Genomic DNA, 19,909 nt, shown 5'->3' with positions numbered 1-19,909 from the left:
TCCTGCGTCATGGAGCCCAGTCTGCTGCTGCTTTAAGCATCTACACTAATTATTGTGCTAAAATGAGAGAACACCACATCAAAATTAGTTAAGTTTTTTGGCCTGTTCTGCTCTTTAAACTTAGAAGACTTTTCAGAGGTTCTGTGTTTTGGTTTTAGTGTTTCTAATTTTTTCCACCTTCTATTAAAATAATTCACTTTTGTTTATCCCTAGATCTTGTGACAATGTTGCCCTTCAGATGAAAAAGCTTTTCTCTCTCCTTATTACTTATTCTCCATAGAAAAAAAGCTCTTTTCTGTCCTTGCTATTTATTCTCTATAGGAAAAATGGATAAAACCAGTCTTCTGATGTTGGTTTGCACCACTAGTCAAGCAAGAATATTCTGGTTGAGATGATCATACAGAACATTCTGTGGAGCTGCTCCACTCAAAATACGGCTTTCTTGAACGTGTGTAGTTGTGGTGATGGACAGAACATGAGCTAAAATTCCATTGACATTTTATACAATGTCGTTAATTCTTACCTTTTTGTTATTTAGGGCTTTGGGCTGTTTCTGGATATTTTCTTTTTAAAGGACAAAAAAAAAATGTGGAAGCTATTGAAGTATAATAAATAAATTTTTAAAAGCATTAAAAATAATTTGGGTCTTAAATGTGCTTATTGTCTCTTTTCAGAAACCCGAAGTTAATTATGATGGAGAAAACCTTACGACTTGCCTATCGCCACGCTAAGCAGAATGAAAAGAAATTGTTTTCCTGTTTTTTGCTTGGGACTCTTGCAGTGGATGAAGGTAACTTTAAACATCAGGTAGACAGACAATATTGCTTGGTTCAGAAAGCCATTATCAAGGAGCCTGAGTTGTTGTTCTTGGACTCTAACTTTATTTATTTATTTTAAAGGTGGGGAAGGCATAACGCTAACAATAGACCGCTTTGATCCCGGTCGAGAAGTTGCTGGTGGATCAGGCAAAATGCCAACTGCATCTCTTCCTGGAGACTTTTTGATTCCATGTACAGTTAATGCCTGGGGATCTTCTTCAGACAATATCATAGTGCACAGTGCTGAAGATATCAGCTTGGCTTTCAAGGTAGGCAGCCCTTGGCAACTGTTGGGTCTGTTAAACAATAACTGTTTTCTAGGGAGGACGTTGGACTGTGCACAGGGCTTGATTTCCAACTACCATCAATTTCAAACACAGCAAAGTAATGGCTGAAGCATTTAGTTGGTTGTGTGAAATGAGCTGCTCAAGTGTCATTGTAAAGTGTATCAGAAACTATTAAAGTCAGTTAGACTTCAGAAGTGCTTAAGGATCATGGAGTCTTTAATCTTGGACTAAAATCTTGCTGTCTGACCAAAGTTTTTCAGCTGGTCTGACCACCAAAACCAGCAAGACAACAGTGATTGCAGCAAACTTACTTAAACAAGGAAAAAATGCTTATTCTTTCAAATCTGTAATGAATAAGTTGCAGTATTTACACAATTGTTGATAAAAAGTATTGCTAGGCAAGTGACTTGCAAGAAAGCATGTAAATTCTATGTAGGTTAGTAGTTACTGCTGAAATGCGTGCCTCTCACTTCTCTAATCTGCTCTAGATGTATAATGAATAAATACCCCTTCCATTCCTGTGTTTACCTATAGCTGTTGTGTGTATTTTATAAGACAAATAATGCTTACTTTGCATCCAAACTGTCTCATGATGATACACCCGCGTGTTAAAATACAAATGTATTGAATGCAAGTAAGAAAACTGACAGGTCACCTTGAGCCTTCTAGTTGCCTGTTATTTTATTCATTTTTATACAATTTAAGTAACCACAGGTTTTTAAATGTATCATAAAGCAATGCTAAGATATGCACAGCTTAATTTCAAGTGTATTTTACGTTATTCCTTATATTCAGTATAGCCATGAGCTTTGGAGGTCTGGGTTAATGGCTTTTTATACAGTGCCTACTGCAATAGTAGCTACAATGAATTATTTGAGTTCCTATTGTAATACAGCTTGAATCAGGGCAGTAATATGAAGACAATTGTCTGTATTTTAACTTTTTTCTCTTTTCCCTACTTCTAGGGTCTGCAGTACAGTCTGTGCAGTAAAGAATCACTGGATCTTTCTAAACTGCTCACTGTTAGAGCTCACATTGTTTTCACAGAAAACATGGATAATCTACATTTTAATTTTCACTGGGCTTCTATTACTGCGGCAAATATCTTGGAATACACCCCGGTGAAATCTGTCCCAATTATTCCCACAGCCCTAGCAAGAAATTTGAACAGTCCTATGAATATTGCACAAGTTCAAGGAACTTACAAATGTGGGTAAGTAAAGGATGATGCTAAAGCTGTCAAAGTTGTCTGGCAGTTTGTTGCATTTCCTAAAGTAGGTAAGTTGGTGAGATCACAAGCAGTGCTTTGCTTTTTAGTAAAATAACTGGCATAAAAATAAGATAAATTTTTAGACTTGGAAAAAATGAGAACATTATAAAAAAAAAAAAAAAAAAAAACAGGAAATGGAGTGGGACAAAAATCTTGACTGGTTCAGTAGAAGCTCTTCTTGCTTTTGACTTCAGCAGAAGGATCTTCCTACAGTATGGGTGCTTGCCCTAGAGTGAGAATCAGATTAATATGAACCAAAGCTTTTTCTGTTAATCATGCTTATAAAATGGTATTGGGAAATCATCATTCTGACTGATAGCTAGTTTAGTAGGATGAACTAAGGGTAGATCAGAGAAATAATTTGAAGCAACAGAATGTAATTTTATTTGGACCTTGTGAATGCCTCCCTGAAAACTGCTCTTCACATTTAACATGACTTGCAATTCTGGATTTGTTATGACTACCATAATATTAAGCAAATATGGTCCTTGATAATTCTTTGATACACAGGGAATGGATGAAAAGCTGTAAGTATAGAGAAAGAATGATTTTGATTTTTTTTTCCCAACTTTTTTCTTACAATATTTTCTAAACTTGTATTTGTCTCTTCACAATTTTTCTGAAAGACTGACTTCCAAAATACTAAAAAAACCCCAACTTCTGCTTTGTTTCAGCTACCTTACTATGGACCAGACACGAAAATTGCTTTTGCTCCTCGAATCTGATCCCAAGGCTTATGCTCTGCCGTTAGTTGGAGTGTAAGTGCTTGGCTCTGTTTGTACAGATTAATACACATATTGATTTGAGATGTATTTGAGGAACTGCATAGTGGAAACTTGGTAATGGAACTGTCTCTAATTGGATATTTGTTTTTACTTCTAGTTGGCTGAGTGGAGTTACTCATATCTGTAGCCCTCAAGTCTGGGCCTGTTGCTTGCGATATTTATTCAGTTCTTCAATTCAAGAAAGGCAAGTCACTTTTATCTGTAAAATATAGAAGCTGATGGCTGTCTAAAACTGTATTCCACAGAAATACATGGCAGCATGGGCTTTGCTCAAATATATTTGAGGGAATTCTGTGATTTATAGGTTACATAGGCAGTAAGGCTGTTTTAATTGTGCTTTCTGGTTTGACTTCTGCCTCAAAGTTATGACTTAAGCATTAAAAAGCTGGGCTGATATCTCAAAGACAGAAGAGGGTATTAACGCATTAATATTGTTAAGGTCATTGTATTTTAGTTTAAATAAGAACCAGCAAGCAGGAAACAGTAATTTAAACAGTGGTGAGGTATTGGTTTTGAACTTTTCTTATGGGTGTTTTCTTTGACATAGGCTTTCTCCTTGGTTGTATCTGACCAGCATATTGAAGCATAATGATTTGCAGCTAATATTGTCTGGTTATGACGTCCTGCTAAATATTCTGGGTTTATAGATTTTGCCTACTGATTTTTTTTTTTCATTGTGATGATAGTAGATGATAATTCCTCATTCTCTACATCTTTTCATTTGTAACATTTGCCATGTTCTATTTATATGGAAGCTGGAAGGGAGTTCAGGTGTTTGTAGTTTAACACTGCTCTTCAGGTAAATGAAAATTTAAAATATGTTGTATGCATAATAATTTCTTCTGCTCCACCAAACTTGCCTGTAAGTTATGAAGTAAAACCACATTTGGTGGACAGATGTTTCTGTAATTATAAAATAGACTTTTTTTACCCTTAACAATTAAATATGCCCAAATACAGATAAGAGCCCAATTAGATTATTAGACAGGCAAGTTACATACTTGACTCTCATTAATTTTCACTGATTCCATCTTGGAAGTGGATTAGGTAGATTTGATGAACCATGTAAACAGAATTAACCTCTGCAGACAAACCACTTAATCTGTGCATCGTACATTTTTAACTCTTTAAGTTATAAGTATAATTTTAAAGTTATGTGTGAACAAGCATCTTGTTCCTACTGCTTTCTCTATCCCATATATTACTCAAAAAAAACTGCAAACCACCCACACTCCCCCACCCCCCCAAAAAAAAAAAAAAAACCAACCAGGCATATTACAGGTGCTATAAAAATAAAAATTGTTCTGAAAGTAGTACCACCTTGTCCTGTAACTGCACGTTATTTTCATTATCCTTGATCTTTTGTGTTAAATGTTGACTATTGTTACTAACTGTTCTCAACCTGTGGAAAAAACTTGAATATAATTTTTCTTAAAAAAAAAAAAATATGCTTGCTTGAGAGCATTCTTGGAATGTTTATGGATAACTGAAACACTAAGTGTCTTTCTAATGCATCTGCAATCGAATTATCAAAAAAAACACAATATCATTTTTACAGATGTTTTCTAAGTCTTCCAGGAATTCATCTGAAATACTGAATGTTCCTAAAGATTTGAACTAGAAAGTAGATTATTCCCATTTCTCTATTTTGCTTTGATTCTTGCATGTGTCATCAGTCCTAAGTCCATCTGCTCAGCACTGCTCAAAAGGCAGTGGTTTGCCATTTTGCTAAACTCTGTGATAGTCTGTTCAGTATATTGAGAAATTAAGGGCATTCTTCCTGTTTCCTAAGTTTTCTAAATTGTGGGTTTTTTTCTATTTTAGGGTTTTTTCAGAATCTGGGAGTTTTCTTATTGTGCTTTATTCATTGACACACAAGGAACCAGAGTTTTATGAGTGCATTCCGTGCAGTGGACAGACTGAGCTAGGGTTTCAGATCTTAACTTGCAATGAAACAGTCCACCTCTTCAAAGTAAGTGGCTTGGTTTCCTACTGCATCATAGTACTTTAAAATTTGACTTTTAGTGTAAGTACTTAAAGGAGGAGTCACTATAGTGCGACCCAAATGGAACTGTGGTGTTTGAAAATGATGCAGCTCTATAAAGCTACCTTTTTACAACAATTACTGTAAATTCAGAGTTTGTCTCTCAAACTGAGAGATGACCTCAAAAGTCAGCAACTACTCGCTGTTCTAATTAGCATTAAGAATCTGTCTTTTAAAATGTAGTGTGCTGTGTTGGACTTGGTTAGTGCTCCTTCTTGCTAGTGGCCTTTTGGCTTTATGAGCAGAGATTCTGACTTCCTGCAGCATTTGTTCATCTGGTATGCTCTGTGCATGCTGGACTCATCTAACAAATGCTGTGGGTGATGCACATTGGTGCTTTCTGGAGAGCAAAGCTTGTGCTTTGCTTGGAGTTGAATGCAAAAGGGAATTCAGTGGTTACTAATCTGCAGAGCTCTTGCTATGCTACAGTAACAAAGCAGGAACAATTTTATCTTTGTGCAAAGTGACTCTTTGAAAGAATTTGATGATACAGTGTCTGGAAGATAACTAATAAGGTTTGAGGAAATTCTAGGAAATCTTGGTTCCTTATGTGTTTTCCTAGGCTTATGTAGAACCTGAAGTTGAATTGTTAATCTGTTCAGTTCATGCTCCTGTGCTCTGGTAGGGATGCAGCTAGTGTAATATGTGTCCTGGGCTGTTCTCTTTCCAATTAAGTTTCCCTGTTTGGAGCTGCCTTCCACCTTCAGCCTAGGTACAGCTTAGCTTTCTAAAGATGACAAGGCTTTTAGTAACAGAGACTCACTTCTGTTGGCTCCAGGACTTGCCCAGCTGTGGTGTGTGGAACAGCAGGAACAGTTGCTGTTTCCTATAGTGGTGAAGGCTCATGGAAGAATATCTAAGCAGTTGCAGCAAGGAAGCATCTGCTCATGGCTATAATTAGGCCAACTACTTTAGAGCAGCAGGGGGAACAGTGTTAAACAGGAAGGGAAGTTGCCTGCCTCCTTGTAGTGGTGAAAGAATTGAGAACTGAAAGTAGAGGACAAGCAGTAAATAATCAGATATAAGCTTCCTTAAAGCTATTTATTTGGGAGTAGAACCTCAGTGATTAAAAGTTGAAAGTTTCACGCTTCACAAATATAGAAAACTTCATTCCAGAATGTTGAACCTTCAGACAAGAGCCCTTTCCAGTTTGAGTTGAGTGCAGAAAACCAAAATGCAGAAACTGAGTTCTTCAGCCGAGTTTGCAAGAAACTTCCTATCAGAAGGTAAATCTTTCAGATGTCATTTATATGCAAAAATTAAATATTTGTTGGATGAAGTTTTTTGACCTCTGCTGTGCCAGGTGTCAGTTTAGCTGTGCATACAACGATCTTCTCACATTAAAATCTGTGTATGTGCTTTTGTTTATTCCTAGAGTTCATATTCTTCAAGTAAGATGGTCAAGCTGACCGTATTCCAAGAGTGACTACTCCTAGTTCTACTCTTGATGCTGGTGGCTGTAATTTATACAGTGGATGTTTCTAAAAAGGCTTTCTTACTGATGGAGTTTAGTTCACTGTGTTAAGTTTTCTTTGAGATCTGTCCTTTGAAGCAAATCTCTAATTGAAATCTACTTAAGATAGTAAAAATTCCTTTTTCCTTCCAACTTCTCAGAGCTGCAAAACCTGCATAGGTTGAAACTTAGGGATTTTTAAGAAACTGATTTATCTGTCAAATTTTTATCTATGACTAGAAAATGACGTTTATTTTGCTTTAAACAATGATTCAGTCTTTCCTGTAGTACTCCTATCTTTCTGATATAAATGAGTGCTTTGCTGTTACAATGTCACTTAAAAGATATGTATGTCTGAGGGTGTGGGGAGGGAGGGTTGGTATCTTTTTGCCTAAAAGCAGTATTTGTATTTTCAGTGTTTGATCTTAAGCTGTTTGCTCTGTGAACTCCCTGGCTAACCAAGGAGGAGACATATAGCAGCTGCTTCTTGGAAAAAAATGATGCTGATAGTGCACTGTAGATGGCACAGTGAAAAACATGAAGATTCATGTTACTGCTGCCAAATCTGACAAGCAAACATTTTTAGTTTGATTTATGTTGGTTTTAGTTCTCCCCAAGGCTGTTCACCCAGCAGGTTGTCTGCAAGTGATCATGACTCTGGTGTAGAAGATGAGGATTTATCCCCCAGACCAATTCCAAGTCCTCACCCAGTGAGTCAGCAGGTAACTAAGTAAATAATTGTTCTAGGAATTTCAGATGTGACACTCGGAGCAGCAAACCTCATTGTAAGGGGCCTGGAGAGTATAAAGCTTCTGCCTCAAAGTGCTAGCAGGGGAAAACAGAATTGAAGAAATGGACCAAGAGTCCAGACTCCTGCTCTAGTTAACCTGCCCTTTTTCCAGGATTATAGACACTTTAATTCTTGTACCTGCTAGGGTTTGGGAACAGAGACATTAAGTCCTACTTTAGGAATCTTGCTACCATTAAAGGGAAGAGCTGTAGTGTCTGGAGCAAAAACAGTCAGCAAACTCTCTTATTTATTTCTCTGTAAATGAATTAAAGATCCGCTAGTCTGTCCTTTTTTACTGAAGTGTATACAAATAGAACAAAATAGCAGCCCTCACACAGCACAGGCCTAGAAGGGTGTGACAGTTGTGGATTATAAAATCTGTTCCGTTGTGCCTGGGTCTAAGAATAGTAAAAGGGAACACGTAGTTCACTTCTTGAAGGGGAAGGGTCCATACTCTGAAATGCGCTTCAAGATAACATGGAACATTCAATTGGTAGATGGGGCTGTTATGCCATGTGAAAGCAATTTTGTTTTTCTAAGAATGATCCTAGAGATCTTGCTACTTTTTCTGTATCTGTATTCTCCAATCTTTAGAAAATATTAAATGCGTGGTTGATTTGGAGCTGGTAATGGTCATGTATTGATTTTAAATTAAAATATTTGTTTGAAATTCTGCATGTGAAGAGCTGAAAGACAGTATTTTAATTTTTTTTTTTTTTAAAGCTTGCTTCTGTAATTGTCCCTTCAGGTTACCAGGATCTTTCCTTCAGTTCCTGAACTGTCACTTGTTTTGGATGGGAGTTTCATAGAATCAGGACAATCATCTCAGCCTATGGGGCCTTCAAATGCTAAAAGTCTACCCTCAGGACTACATCAACCTATTAAAAAGAAATGGTGCCTGGGATCTACATGTTATTCCACCCAGCCTTCTGAAGACAAGCAGAACTTTTCTGCTAATATTGGAGATCCCTCTCTGGGGCAATTAACAAACCATTTAAACCAGAAAATTCCTACTGCAAAGCCTTCTAGAGGAAAGCAAGCTCTACAACAGCAACAGTTGCCCTGTAAAAAAGCTTGCACTCAATCAAGAAAAAGTTCTGGATCTTCTTCTTCTTCAACCCCTTGTAGTGGGCCTTCCCCAGATACATCTGTGCACCACCCCAGGAAGCCATCAGAAAGACCTGTATTAAATCCTGATGGAGTCTCACAGCAGGGAGAGCCTCCGATTAGAAAAGCATCAATATCCAGTTCCAAGCAGCTTCCTGCTGTTACACAGCCAGTCCTCTGCACCTCTGCTTTTTCACCACAGAACTGCAGAAGACCACCAGAACTGCAGGTGCCAGTTCAAGTGCCACCTTGCTGTCCAGCCAGTGCATGCAACTGTCAGTTTCCTGTTTCTGTCCAATGTAATCCAATAAATTCATGGCAAGGAATTGGCAAAATGAGCCCCAACCATGGAGTGGAAATCCAATCGGAGATAGCTCAACAGAATCCCTGTACAATGCTCCATCAAAATATCATTTGCCCAAATATTTGCTGCAATCCAGGTTATACCACGAGCAGCCCTATAAGCATGGGATATCATGGGAAGATGGGGAGCTGTTCTTTTGACAATAGCTTATCCCCTGGGATGAGACTGCCTTCAAGTGTGAGCCCCTCCAGCCTGCAGTTTTGTGCAGCCCACTCACCGTGCCTGCACACGCCCGCTTCTAAAGCGGGATCAGATAATGGAATGATGGGATTATCTCCTGATGCGTACAGGGTTCTTACAGAACAAGATAGACAACTCAAATTACTGCAAGCTCAGGTTTGTGGAAATGGCAGCTTTCTCCTCTGCCCTCTGTAGTGATTATGCTTTGATACGTCCCCTGCCAAAGGAATTAAATTAACTGTTGACTATCCTTGTTGGAACAAGAGAGCCTGTCATACCAGCTGCGCTTTGGGGATGGGAGTCCTGATTAGCTCTGCTAATTGGTGTCCCCTAAATGAACTGTTTGACTCTTGCCTGATTAAGTTTTACATATATTTTTATTGTATTTCCAAGTTGGGCTTTGGTTGTCTTGCTAAGTTCTGCTTTGATACCAGGTTAAGTTGCTTCAAAATACTGGCCTCTGGAGTTATCCTGCTGGCCCTGTGTTTTGCAGGGTATGATTTGGGGCTGAAGAGCCAGAGTTTAAACTTTGCTACTGGTGTTGAATACTAGGAATAGGAAAGTTACTCACAGGATGTATTTTTCCCACTTAAACTAGGAAGTTACAACTGAAATATGCTTTAGATAGAGTTCCTGTATGTAAAATTAAGCCCTCGAAGCGGGTTGTGCATGAGAGAGGAGAAACTTCTTATTATGTAAATGCAGCTTTCACTGTTAAAATATTTTTCCATGGAGCTGTGAACTAATGGGTGAACAGGGTGGATGCAAATAGTAAAGTGAAGATTGCGTGGGCAGCCTTAATTCTATCAATTAAGTGCTTAGTTTTGTAATTAATACAAAGTTGGTTTAGCATGGTGTAGGGACAGTTGGCGTATACATGCTTGGCTGATGAGTTGGCGATAGTCTTTGTATGTGAATGAAAGGGCCAGAGAATACTTCCAAGAAGCGTAGTGCAAATAGGCTTTACTCAAGTTGTCTTGATGTAGTTCTGCCAGTGTGCTTAAAACCTCTTCTGTGCTAGCTCTGCCAACTTCAAAATTGATGTTTTGATTTATGCTGCCTGCACTGCTGAGAACTGGAAGGTTATCAGACTTTTGTGGCAATGCAGCCTGGATTTGAATCCAGAGCTTACAGGAGCCTAATTCAGTAATTCACTTTTACCTAATATACTTCATATTTTACTGTACAAGTTATAACTTTCTGATAACCATTACAGATCCAACGCTTATTGGAAGCACAGGCTCGTCAGGGTTTTTCCTCTGACCCAGCTGCAGCTGGCCATGCTTTGCAGCCCGAGAAGCAAGGGGACCTTGTTTCTATGGAAACACAGCCCTCACCAGGCTCCCACATGAGGAAAAGTGTGAGCATTGCTGTGAGCACAGGTAATGCTTTAGTCTTTAAAAATAGACTGGCGTCACTTTTTCTGGATGTTTCTGTGATTTATCTGGACACAAAGGGAATGTTTTGCAGAAGTGCTGAATGTGTACACAAACGTGCACCTAGGTACAAAAACCAGCCAAGTTCTCTAGGTGTTAATTGCAAGTTTAAGCTGAAACTACTTTTGTCTTTATTCTGCAGTGGCAGTGATTGCCATCACTGGAAGAATTATTTTTCCAATAGCTTTAGTAAGGTCTTCTATTTTAAATTGTGGCTTATTGAAAGAAAAAAATCTACATCTTTTTAAATTAATACACTCTTTTGAAAAGTGGTAGCTTCTCTCCCCTCTGGTGTTCCATTAAATATATTGATGGTTTTTGTAAGTCATGCATTTACATGCATAGAGAGGAGACTGTGTTTGCTTTAATTTCAGCAAGTTATGCAGCTGTGTCTGTAAAGTTACATATTAATATATTGATTCCTGTTAAATCCATGGAAATATTGTGGTTAGTCTGGAGGAAATTTTCAAACTGGCTCAAGGTCAATGCATTAAAATGCTTTAATACAGCCATTTATTTTCATCAAGTATGCTTTGGAAGAAACTAGGACTTGAATGATGCTTTGGCAACTCTTAGCTGTTCTAAACCCTAAATCGCTTTTAGAATGGTGAAAAAGAAAAATGAATGTGAGGAAATTATTCCTCTAGTTTTACAAAGCCAAAGGGTCTCAGAAGATAGTAATGACTTTCTTTAAATGGAAAAATCTCTAATTCTCTTCTAGGTGCTAGCTTATTTTGGAATGCAGCCTCAGAAAAACAAGATGACTCCATACCACAAGGGAAAAAAGAGGATGAAGAGACTTCTAAGGAAGACATAAGCATTTCAATTAGTGCTGAGCAAGATGCAAGTAATACAAGTATTGCTTCTTCCTTAAAGGTGGTTGACATGCCCAGCTTTGTAGACAGTATTCACCTTGTAGAAGAAGGAACTAGTCAGAACACTCTCCAGTAAGTAACCAGAAATATCTTGGGATCACATAAACTGAACCTAAGTTTCCCAAGTTACTTTCATAAGTTACTAATTTCATAATTATTTTTTTTCAGTAATTATAAATAGTCACCTGACTTCAGTTGTTGTGTTCTTTCCCCTCTTTGTTTTTTAATTATGCTTCAAACTGTACAGCTCACCAAAATACAGTTGCCTTTAGAGTCTGCATTTATCAGTCCTGCACGTTTAGCTAGCCTACCTATCAGCAGCAGCTGATGGCAAAAGCCTTTAACTTGGAAAAGCATGTACAGTGCTGGCAGCATTCCCTTTCTTACCTCAAATCCTGAGGGGCAAAGGGAATGCTGCTTTAGTCAGTTATTTTCCTGCAGTGGCTTTTCCCTGTCAGCATTCAGAACCCTTTCAGTTCTGAGGGGCTTCGGATGAGGGGTTTATGGTCATATGACTGTTTCCTGAATTTCTCTGTTTTACACCTGGTTACTCTGTGTGTAATGAATGTAGGTACCAGCTTCACCACTGTTAATTTAGTTCTTTTTAAGCTCAGATTCTTTATAGTACAATGACTAATCTCGGACTAGTTTGGGAATTGATTTTTAAAATATATTTGATTATCTATATGGATGTTGCTTTTACACAGGGAATAGCTCAACGATTTATCACTTTTAATGGTCTGATATTCTCTAAGTATAAAAAGACAAAGAAGGGGGAATACCCTCCCAGTTAAATTAGGGTTCTAAACTAATCATATTGGGAAAGATGCTGATAATTAAGCTATAACTGAAATATTCATAGTCCTGGATTAAAATATTATCTGCAAACATATACTGCTACAGGTTCAAAGCAGTCTTTTGCACATTGTATTTTAGATAAATGCCATCTTTAGGTTCTCTTCCACTTAGATTCGTAAGCCTTTAAAATAGCTGTGTAAGTATCTTACAGTAAGAATGTAGAGCACCACCCAGATTTCTTTGAGGAGGAGGGGAACATTTTTGGAAATGATGAATAATTGCTAGTGTAACAGTAACTGATAACCTACATTGACTATCTAGTATGTCACGTGATTTCAATCTTATCACTTTCAACACAGGCAATTGATCAGCTGAGTTCTGAAATTCCCTTATCTTACACTTGTCTCCTGAGGAGGAACAGGAAGGGGGAGGAGGGTCGCTTAAGGATGTCTTTGGGATGATAATACTGTTGATATGTCTGGTCTCAAAAGGTTTATGCAATGCACACACCAGCTAGCTGAAAAGTATGCAGAGCATCGCATTGTAACTCATTCTAGAGTATTTACCCTTTTTATCTGGAAACTTCAGGATAGATTATGGATCCTCCTTCACATCTGCTATTGAGAAATATTTCAGATAGGTGTTTGTTCTCAGTTTGTGATACTCAGTGTGCATGGTGTATGTGTGTACTTGTAACAGTGTCTTTGAGAAGTTTTTAAAGTATTTTTAAACTACCACAGGAGTCTTGTTATCAGTTATTCACCTTGGTAAAAACAGCTTTTAAGTCCTATTTCAGAACATGTGGAAGATACATTACTCCTAAAGGGTTTTAATTGTCCATAAAAATGCTGAAAATGTAAGACAAACTCCAAATTGTTATTAACTTTAATTTCATCTGCTTTAAGGTTAAGTCATAGAGTGCTATTGAGTTTTGACTAGTCTAGAGAAGCCATTGCCACTTTTAAATAATCTTTTGAAAACTAGTCAGGCTGTTGTAGTTTTGCACTGTGGGATGTATTTCCTCAGTCCTCAAATGACTCTTGAAATAAAAGTAACTGCAGAAAGGAGCAAAACCTCAAGCAGAAGACAAACCAATAAATGTTAGGATTTGTTTGCAGTACTCAATTTTTTTTCTTCTCTTATGATGATCATGAAAAGATAAGGTACCAGTAGTGATACTTGTGCTTTCTGTTTCAAGGAAATACCTGTCTATCTCGGTGTTCTCTTTCAGAAATGGAAATGTTTCCCAAGCACTTGTTCGCAGTTCATCCTTGGAAGAAAGTATTAGCGAAGCTTTACAGAAAGAGCCAACAGAGGGAGCCAGCAGCCATACGGAGGTAACAAGTGGGCAAAACTCAGAGCCACCCGCCTCCTTGCTGCCTCGGCATCCATCAGAGGATCAGAAGCTTTACCAGGACTTACTGGTGATTCATTTAAATTTTATATTCTGCACTGAATGCAACAGTCAAAATAGCACATGTTGATGTGGTATTGGCATGAATGAAAATTGCATGTGGTTTTCAAGTTTGCATGTTATGCTCTACAGGAAAATTCCAAGTTTGTGGTTCTTTTTTTTTTTTTTTTTATGGTTGAAGTGATTATTCTGTACTTCACTTTTCCATGCATACATGGAGTACTGTCTAATAAGTAATTCTTTAGTTCAAAGATAATGTCAGTTGATAACTTCTCCAATTAGTGACATTTAAAATAGCACAGCGTTTTACCTTCAAGTCCCTTAAAGGGCAGATACTTTAATCTTGAACAATATCAGTATGTGATGTGTTTAAATCCAGCACAGACCCTTAAAGGAAGCTTGAAATGTAAGATGCTCGTGTTTGGCTACACTGCTGTGAGTTTACGTGATTGCAGATGAACTGAATCTGAATTTGGCTTCTTTGTCAGAATAAGCTATTAACCCATCTAGTTGTATTTTAAGTTGCATAAGAATAAACCAGGATTTATGTTTTTTGACAATTCCTGCATGTTATGACATTTTTCTCCCCTACTCTTTTTTTCTGTAGGGCCAAGTAAACCACCTCTTAAAGTCCTCAGAAGATCAAGATCACTTGCCTGTTAAAGCAGGATTTGTTAGTGCTGATGGTCCTAATTATCAGAATATTGATGGAACAACAGAAATGGCTTCAGAGACTGATATGGGATTGTTGGATAAAGAGAGTGTGATTAGTGCTACGCTCAAACAACTGAAGAGTCTTGGAGTGACAATTGATTCCCCTGGCAAAATGAAGAAAAACACATGCAAAGTGGAGAATGCTAGGTAAAATACTGGTTGTTTTGAGTAGTCATTAGTAGAGCAAACCAAAAATGGCTCAAGGAGCAAAGAGAAGGGACTGTGTTCACTGCCTCTGGGGATTTGTTTGGCAGCTTGATCCACATTTCCTGCAACGATGAAATACTGGCTCATGCTATGGGTATTTCAGATAGGTTTAAGAGCTCTGCTAGCAAAACTCAGATTATTTAAATATAACGCTAGTAGCTCTAGCTGTTAGAGCATCTGGTGATTCTTAGAGTATTGTGCATACAGTAGCACACAATTCCCTAGAATAATAACAAAGCTGCTGGAGTAATTTCAATCCTCTGGTCTATGTCAAAGTATTCCAGAGAAATACTGGACTTAGGAGGCTAAATGTTAAGCAGCTGTATATTTTGTCACTGCTTCTTAACCCTTGTCTTGCACTTCACTGGTATAAGTTAAATTGCTATTATGGCTTTGATATATAATCAAAAGTGGTTCTGTCCTAATTGCTTGTTCCTGTAAGTGCTTTGACTTGAAACAGGGAGGCTGCATTGGCTGGGGAGGGCAACAGCTTTGATGAAACAGAAGAAAGAGCAGAAGTAATTTCTGAAGAAGGTGTTTGAGGCACAGGAATTTACTTATGTAGCTGCTTATGCACAGGCTGACTGCCTGGTACAGCTTTGCTTTCATCCTTATTGTCTTCCTGATACTAGTATATAACTGTTAAGTAAACCAAAAATCTAACCATCTCCTAATTAATCTTCTCTTCACCTATGTATCAAAAACTGTTTCCAGTCATATAATCTCTAAAGCTTGTTGTTTTCCTTTTCACTTTAATTTCATCAGACATTTTTATGGAATTTTTGGATTACCTTCCTGGCTGGAGAGTCTGTCAGTGTCCTTTTAATGTCAATAATATGCTAATAAGTGAACCCATAAGAAAAAAATTGAATTCTTGGCTTTTTTCTGTATAACTTGGGGAGTGGGATGAGATTCTTCCTTCTGCCACTTTCAGGACTTAACAATTCTGAGAAAAGGTCTGCAGCTCAGTAGGGAGGGAAACAACAGTGCAACTCCATAGTGTAATTAGTGGTTGTTCATCTGAGCCAGGAGTTTACTCTCCCTAAGTGCACTTCAGAATCTGTGCTCAGTGAAATAGGAAGACTCTTAACTCTCAAGACAAGGAATTTGGGTTTATGAACTAGTATATGACACATGTGCTAAATGCACTGGTTTATAACCACTGCCAGTGTACCAGAGCTTGTCCTTTCAGTCTTTGAACTAGGCACCTAACGTATACAAGAAATTGGTGTACCAAGGAACAGAACAAATTATAATTTCCCTTTCTGAAGGATACCTTCAAAAACTAAACCTTGCAGACTTCTGGAAACAGCTACTATGTCAGAGCTGCTGTAAAAATCTTGGAATTGGCGTGCATTGGAAGAGAGGAGATGTTCTTGGTCTCTGCCACTGAGTTTGTATCTTCTGTTGAGATACAAATTTTGAGTTGGATGGCAGCATCTACACTCTTATGATCAGAGACATGTAATATGCTCGCTGGTGAGAGTAGACCAAGAGCTCAAACCTGCTTTAAAAACCAAAGCAGCTCTGAAACCTGCTAGAGGTGGGTTCTTCTTCATATGAAGGTTGTGGTTAGTATTGAATCAGAAGGGAGTATCATCAATTTTCTAACACAGTGTTTGGATAGCGTTGGTGTGAGTAGCTGGAGAGCTGCTTTATAATACGTGCAGAACGTGTGATCTCAGCACTGAGCAGCCTGATTGAGCTGTGCTGATCAGAAGGAAGGAGAAGTTGGTACAGGGAGCAAACTGAAATTATCAGATTATATGGTGAAATGATACTTTTCCTGTAATGCTAACTAACTTTTTGATGCTTCCTTTCAGCATCTTGGCATGCATAAATCCTGAAGCAGTGGTTCCTGGACTAAATTATATGTCCTTTGCCAATGTCAGCATGTGTGGCTTAACTCCTAATGTTGTTGATCTCAGCATGGAAGCAAACGCTATAGCACTCAAGTATCTCAGTGAAAATCAGTTATCTCGACTTTCTCTCAGTCGCTCAGGCCAAAATCCTCCTGCAGATTTCTCTTTCCAAGACATCTTGCATACAAATATGGACAAGAGCATGGTGGGTCTGAGCTTAATTTCACCAAACAATATGTCTTTTGCAACCAAGAAGTACATGAAGCGATACGGACTGATACAGGGCAATGACAGCAGTGAAGATGAAGAAGAACTGCAGGATCAAGATGGCAATTCTGGCACTGTCAAAAGTGAAAGCATGCTGGACAAAAACTGTGCCCCTGTGTTGGATGGCTTCAACCACTGTACTGAATTATCCAAAAGAATTATTGGAAGACTTCCCATTCACCCAAAAAGTCACAGCAGAGAGTTGACTACTGGTGCTTCTCCACTGGAATTAAACAGCCCTGTATTAAGAAACATTGCAAATGAAATTTTTCCTCACAGAGCAGATCAAGCAGATGAAAACTCAGTTCATATTTTAAAGGATATAAAATCAAAAACCAAATTGTTACCTGGGAGGGTTGAATTTACTGAACAACCTGTCAGGAAAGATGAAGGAGAGATTCAGGTCTTCCCTGGAAATCTGCATACTCCAGCCCTTGAAACATTAAACCAGTCGAACAGCATTAATTCTGTTGGCACCATTCTGGATGTGAAACAACTCAGGCAGTTGCCAAAGTTGTTCTGAACATCTCCCAAAAACGGCTGGCAACTGCTGTTTCAAATCTGAGAGAGACCTCTCTGTCAAAGACTGCAGGAAACCGAGGATTAAGGTGTCTTTGAAGAGGTCACTCTGCAGCAATGTACAACTTGCAGAACTGAGTTTTCAGCCCAGGTTGGGGATGGCCACCTTGAAACGTCTGGTTGAGTCGGTGCTGAGCAGCACTGAAGTACATGTGCACTTTTGTTTACAGTTAGGCCTGATTTTAAAGTATCTGGAAGGTGAATCAACTTGAGCCCAAGATGTACCTTTAATGTACTTTTAACAACAATGCTTATTTAAATGTTCTTCAGTTGACTTCTTTTTTTAAAAACACTGACTTTTACCTGTCTGTGCCAACTGTGAGCCATTGATACTGTGTGTGGCAGAGCAGAGGTAACAGAGCTAAAGCACTAATTTCTATAAATTTGCTGAAATGGTTGGATTTGGGGGGGGGGGGGCAGGGGGAATTGTGTCTTATAGGAATGGAAGTATAACTATGGCTTTACTTTGCATAAAATTATTTTTAATTCAGCCAAAAAGGCACATATAACTCTGTATCATGAAGTCTTGGAAGGAAAATGGAAAAACTAGCACTTTTAAAACTTTTGACATTTTTTTTTTACCCTGAATGATTTTTTTCTATTTATTTAAGAAGTACATATTGCTCGTAAAGGTCAAAGCTTCTATTAAAAAATAATAAAAATCTTCAGTTGTCTGATGTAGCCTTTATTTAAGACACTTGCCATTCCCCAGTCATTGTTTGGAATGGCTAACTGGAAGTGTGAGGATGTCACTTGCTAGTGAACTCTTCAAGAATTCCAGTAGTGGGTGGTGTGGTAAGCAAAAATAATTGATTTACTTTGTTCTGTATTAAAATACAAATATTCTGTCATCAAATGCTACAGGCTACTAATGAAACGGTCCTTTTCCATCACCCTGTGATGATAATATTCCCCAAGTTGAATAGTTGAGTTATTTATTGTTTAATGATTCTGTTTCTGTTAAGGCTTTGGCTTGTGTTCAGGTGTGGTGGGTGTTTTTGTGGTCACACAGGAACCCGCTGGTGCTGGAGGCCCTGGGTGCCCGGCGCTGGCTGTGAGGGCTCTGCCCACCTTTGGGGAGTGTGCCTGAGGACAGGGCTCAGTGAGGGTGGCTGTGCTGGAACATACCTCTGTCCTGACCTCTTGGTCTTGGAAACAAGGCAGCGGTGCTGGAAGCAGCAACTCGTTCCCGTTCCCACCGTTCCTGACAGGAGGGCAGTGCGGAATGATGGCTGAGCCATCTGTTTTCTCACTGGCTGTAGCATATCAACACGCTTGAACAGGAGTTTGAACAAACTTTGTTTTAATGATGGCATTGTCTCCACAGCAGTTCAGCCTGTGGTGCTGACCTTGCCTTTCCTGCTCCAGGAGTGTTAAACTAGAGACGAAAACACCCCGCGCTGAAGTCCTGGGCCTTTCCCTTTCAAATCCCAGGGACTGCACTGTTAGTTTGTGCTATGTTTGAGTGGGCACTAATTGCTAATTAATTTATTACAACACCATGAGTGTGTTTTCCATCACCTACCACCCTTGTGAGCCTTTGTGGATTAGGAATGGGGGTGAAAGAAGCCATTTGTGATTTCAGAGCCAGTACAGAGAGGAAGGCAGCAGCTCCCTTCAAGCCCTGACAAAATTTCTCCTCTTGTGCAGCCTCTTCCATCAACAAGAATATTTGTTTCCTTTCAGGAAAGGTGCTGTTTTGCTGTGCTGAAAAATAAAACCTCGTTCCCTGGATCAGGCACAAGCTGCTGTGTGGCAGCACATTTTCTGCTGAATCAGTCAAAAAATAGTTAATGTTTTTGAACATTCCAGTGAGATGAATGAGGCAATTCATACCTCTGAGCTATTGTTGTAGGGTTTTGTTCTTTGTTTCCTATTGTAAAATGTCTGGAAACACAGGAAGATGACAGTTGTATTGGTTAATATATTAAAGACTTTCTTCAAATGCTTGAGGGCTAGGAACAATTTGAAAACAAAAGCCAAACTGCTCGCACACAGCTCAGGACAAGGGTGTGGTGTTATAGTAAGTTACACAAATCATATAATCCTGGACAGCAACCTCTGAGAGAGTGAAACATTAATTTACTTGACCAAAAAAAACCTCCCACCCTTCCCTAAAGCAGCATTTTCCTTTCATAGTGTGGTGCTGAGTAATTTCAAGATGCCTGGCTTTTTTTCCTGAAGCATCTACTGCAGCTTGGAGTCAAAGATGCACGGAAAGCCAGGTCTGGCTTTGTTAACCCTGGGCTATGGGGACCCGGCTCAAGCACTGTCTCAATCGCCTGCTCAGGCAATGACACGTGTGGATGGGCAACATGGTTTAAGGCTTTATTCTTGGGGGTGGTTTTTTGGTTTTTGTTTTTTTTTTTCCTTTTTCCTTCCCCCCCTTTTTCCCTTTTTTTCCCCCCTTTTTCTCTTTTTTCTTTTTTTTTTAATTTTTTTTTTTTATTTTTTTCTCGTGTGTGCCTGTTCTTTCTAGCTATCTTTTTTTACAATTAAAGGAAGATATTTATAGTGCTTGTTCAAAAGGTCCTGGGCCTGCTCGGAGCATCACTGACCTCTCTATTCTACATAATTTTAGTGCTCCCTACCCCTTCCGCGGGGCTTACTGCTTCTCTGCCTTGTGAAAGCGTGGCGAGGGGGTGAGCCCCGGGTGGTT

General features: G+C 38.8%; 1 protein-coding gene across 1 annotated transcript in view; it reads left to right on the top strand.

Moving 5' to 3' along the window:
- STIL (STIL centriolar assembly protein) overlaps positions 1-17,194 on the top strand; it is an 18,308-nt gene extending 1,114 nt beyond the window's left edge. The window contains exons 2-15 of the mRNA XM_010167806.2: positions 675-790; positions 900-1,087; positions 2,071-2,318; positions 3,050-3,133; positions 3,258-3,344; positions 4,985-5,132; positions 6,321-6,430; positions 7,265-7,379; positions 8,196-9,254; positions 10,315-10,480; positions 11,256-11,481; positions 13,439-13,631; positions 14,229-14,482; positions 16,366-17,194. Of these exons, the coding sequence (XP_010166108.1) occupies positions 675-790; positions 900-1,087; positions 2,071-2,318; positions 3,050-3,133; positions 3,258-3,344; positions 4,985-5,132; positions 6,321-6,430; positions 7,265-7,379; positions 8,196-9,254; positions 10,315-10,480; positions 11,256-11,481; positions 13,439-13,631; positions 14,229-14,482; positions 16,366-17,194 (3,823 nt within the window). The remainder of the gene's footprint in view (positions 1-674; positions 791-899; positions 1,088-2,070; positions 2,319-3,049; positions 3,134-3,257; positions 3,345-4,984; positions 5,133-6,320; positions 6,431-7,264; positions 7,380-8,195; positions 9,255-10,314; positions 10,481-11,255; positions 11,482-13,438; positions 13,632-14,228; positions 14,483-16,365) is intronic.
- Positions 17,195-19,909: the final 2,715 nt, after the last annotated feature.

The sequence above is a fragment of the Antrostomus carolinensis genome, unplaced genomic scaffold (assembly GCF_000700745.2).
Source record: "Antrostomus carolinensis isolate BGI_N321 unplaced genomic scaffold, ASM70074v2 scaffold35975, whole genome shotgun sequence".
In the NCBI taxonomy this organism is placed as follows: domain Eukaryota; kingdom Metazoa; phylum Chordata; class Aves; order Caprimulgiformes; family Caprimulgidae; genus Antrostomus; species Antrostomus carolinensis.
The sequence above is the reverse complement of the archived record's forward strand: the minus strand, read 5'-3'. Positions and strand labels throughout refer to the sequence as shown.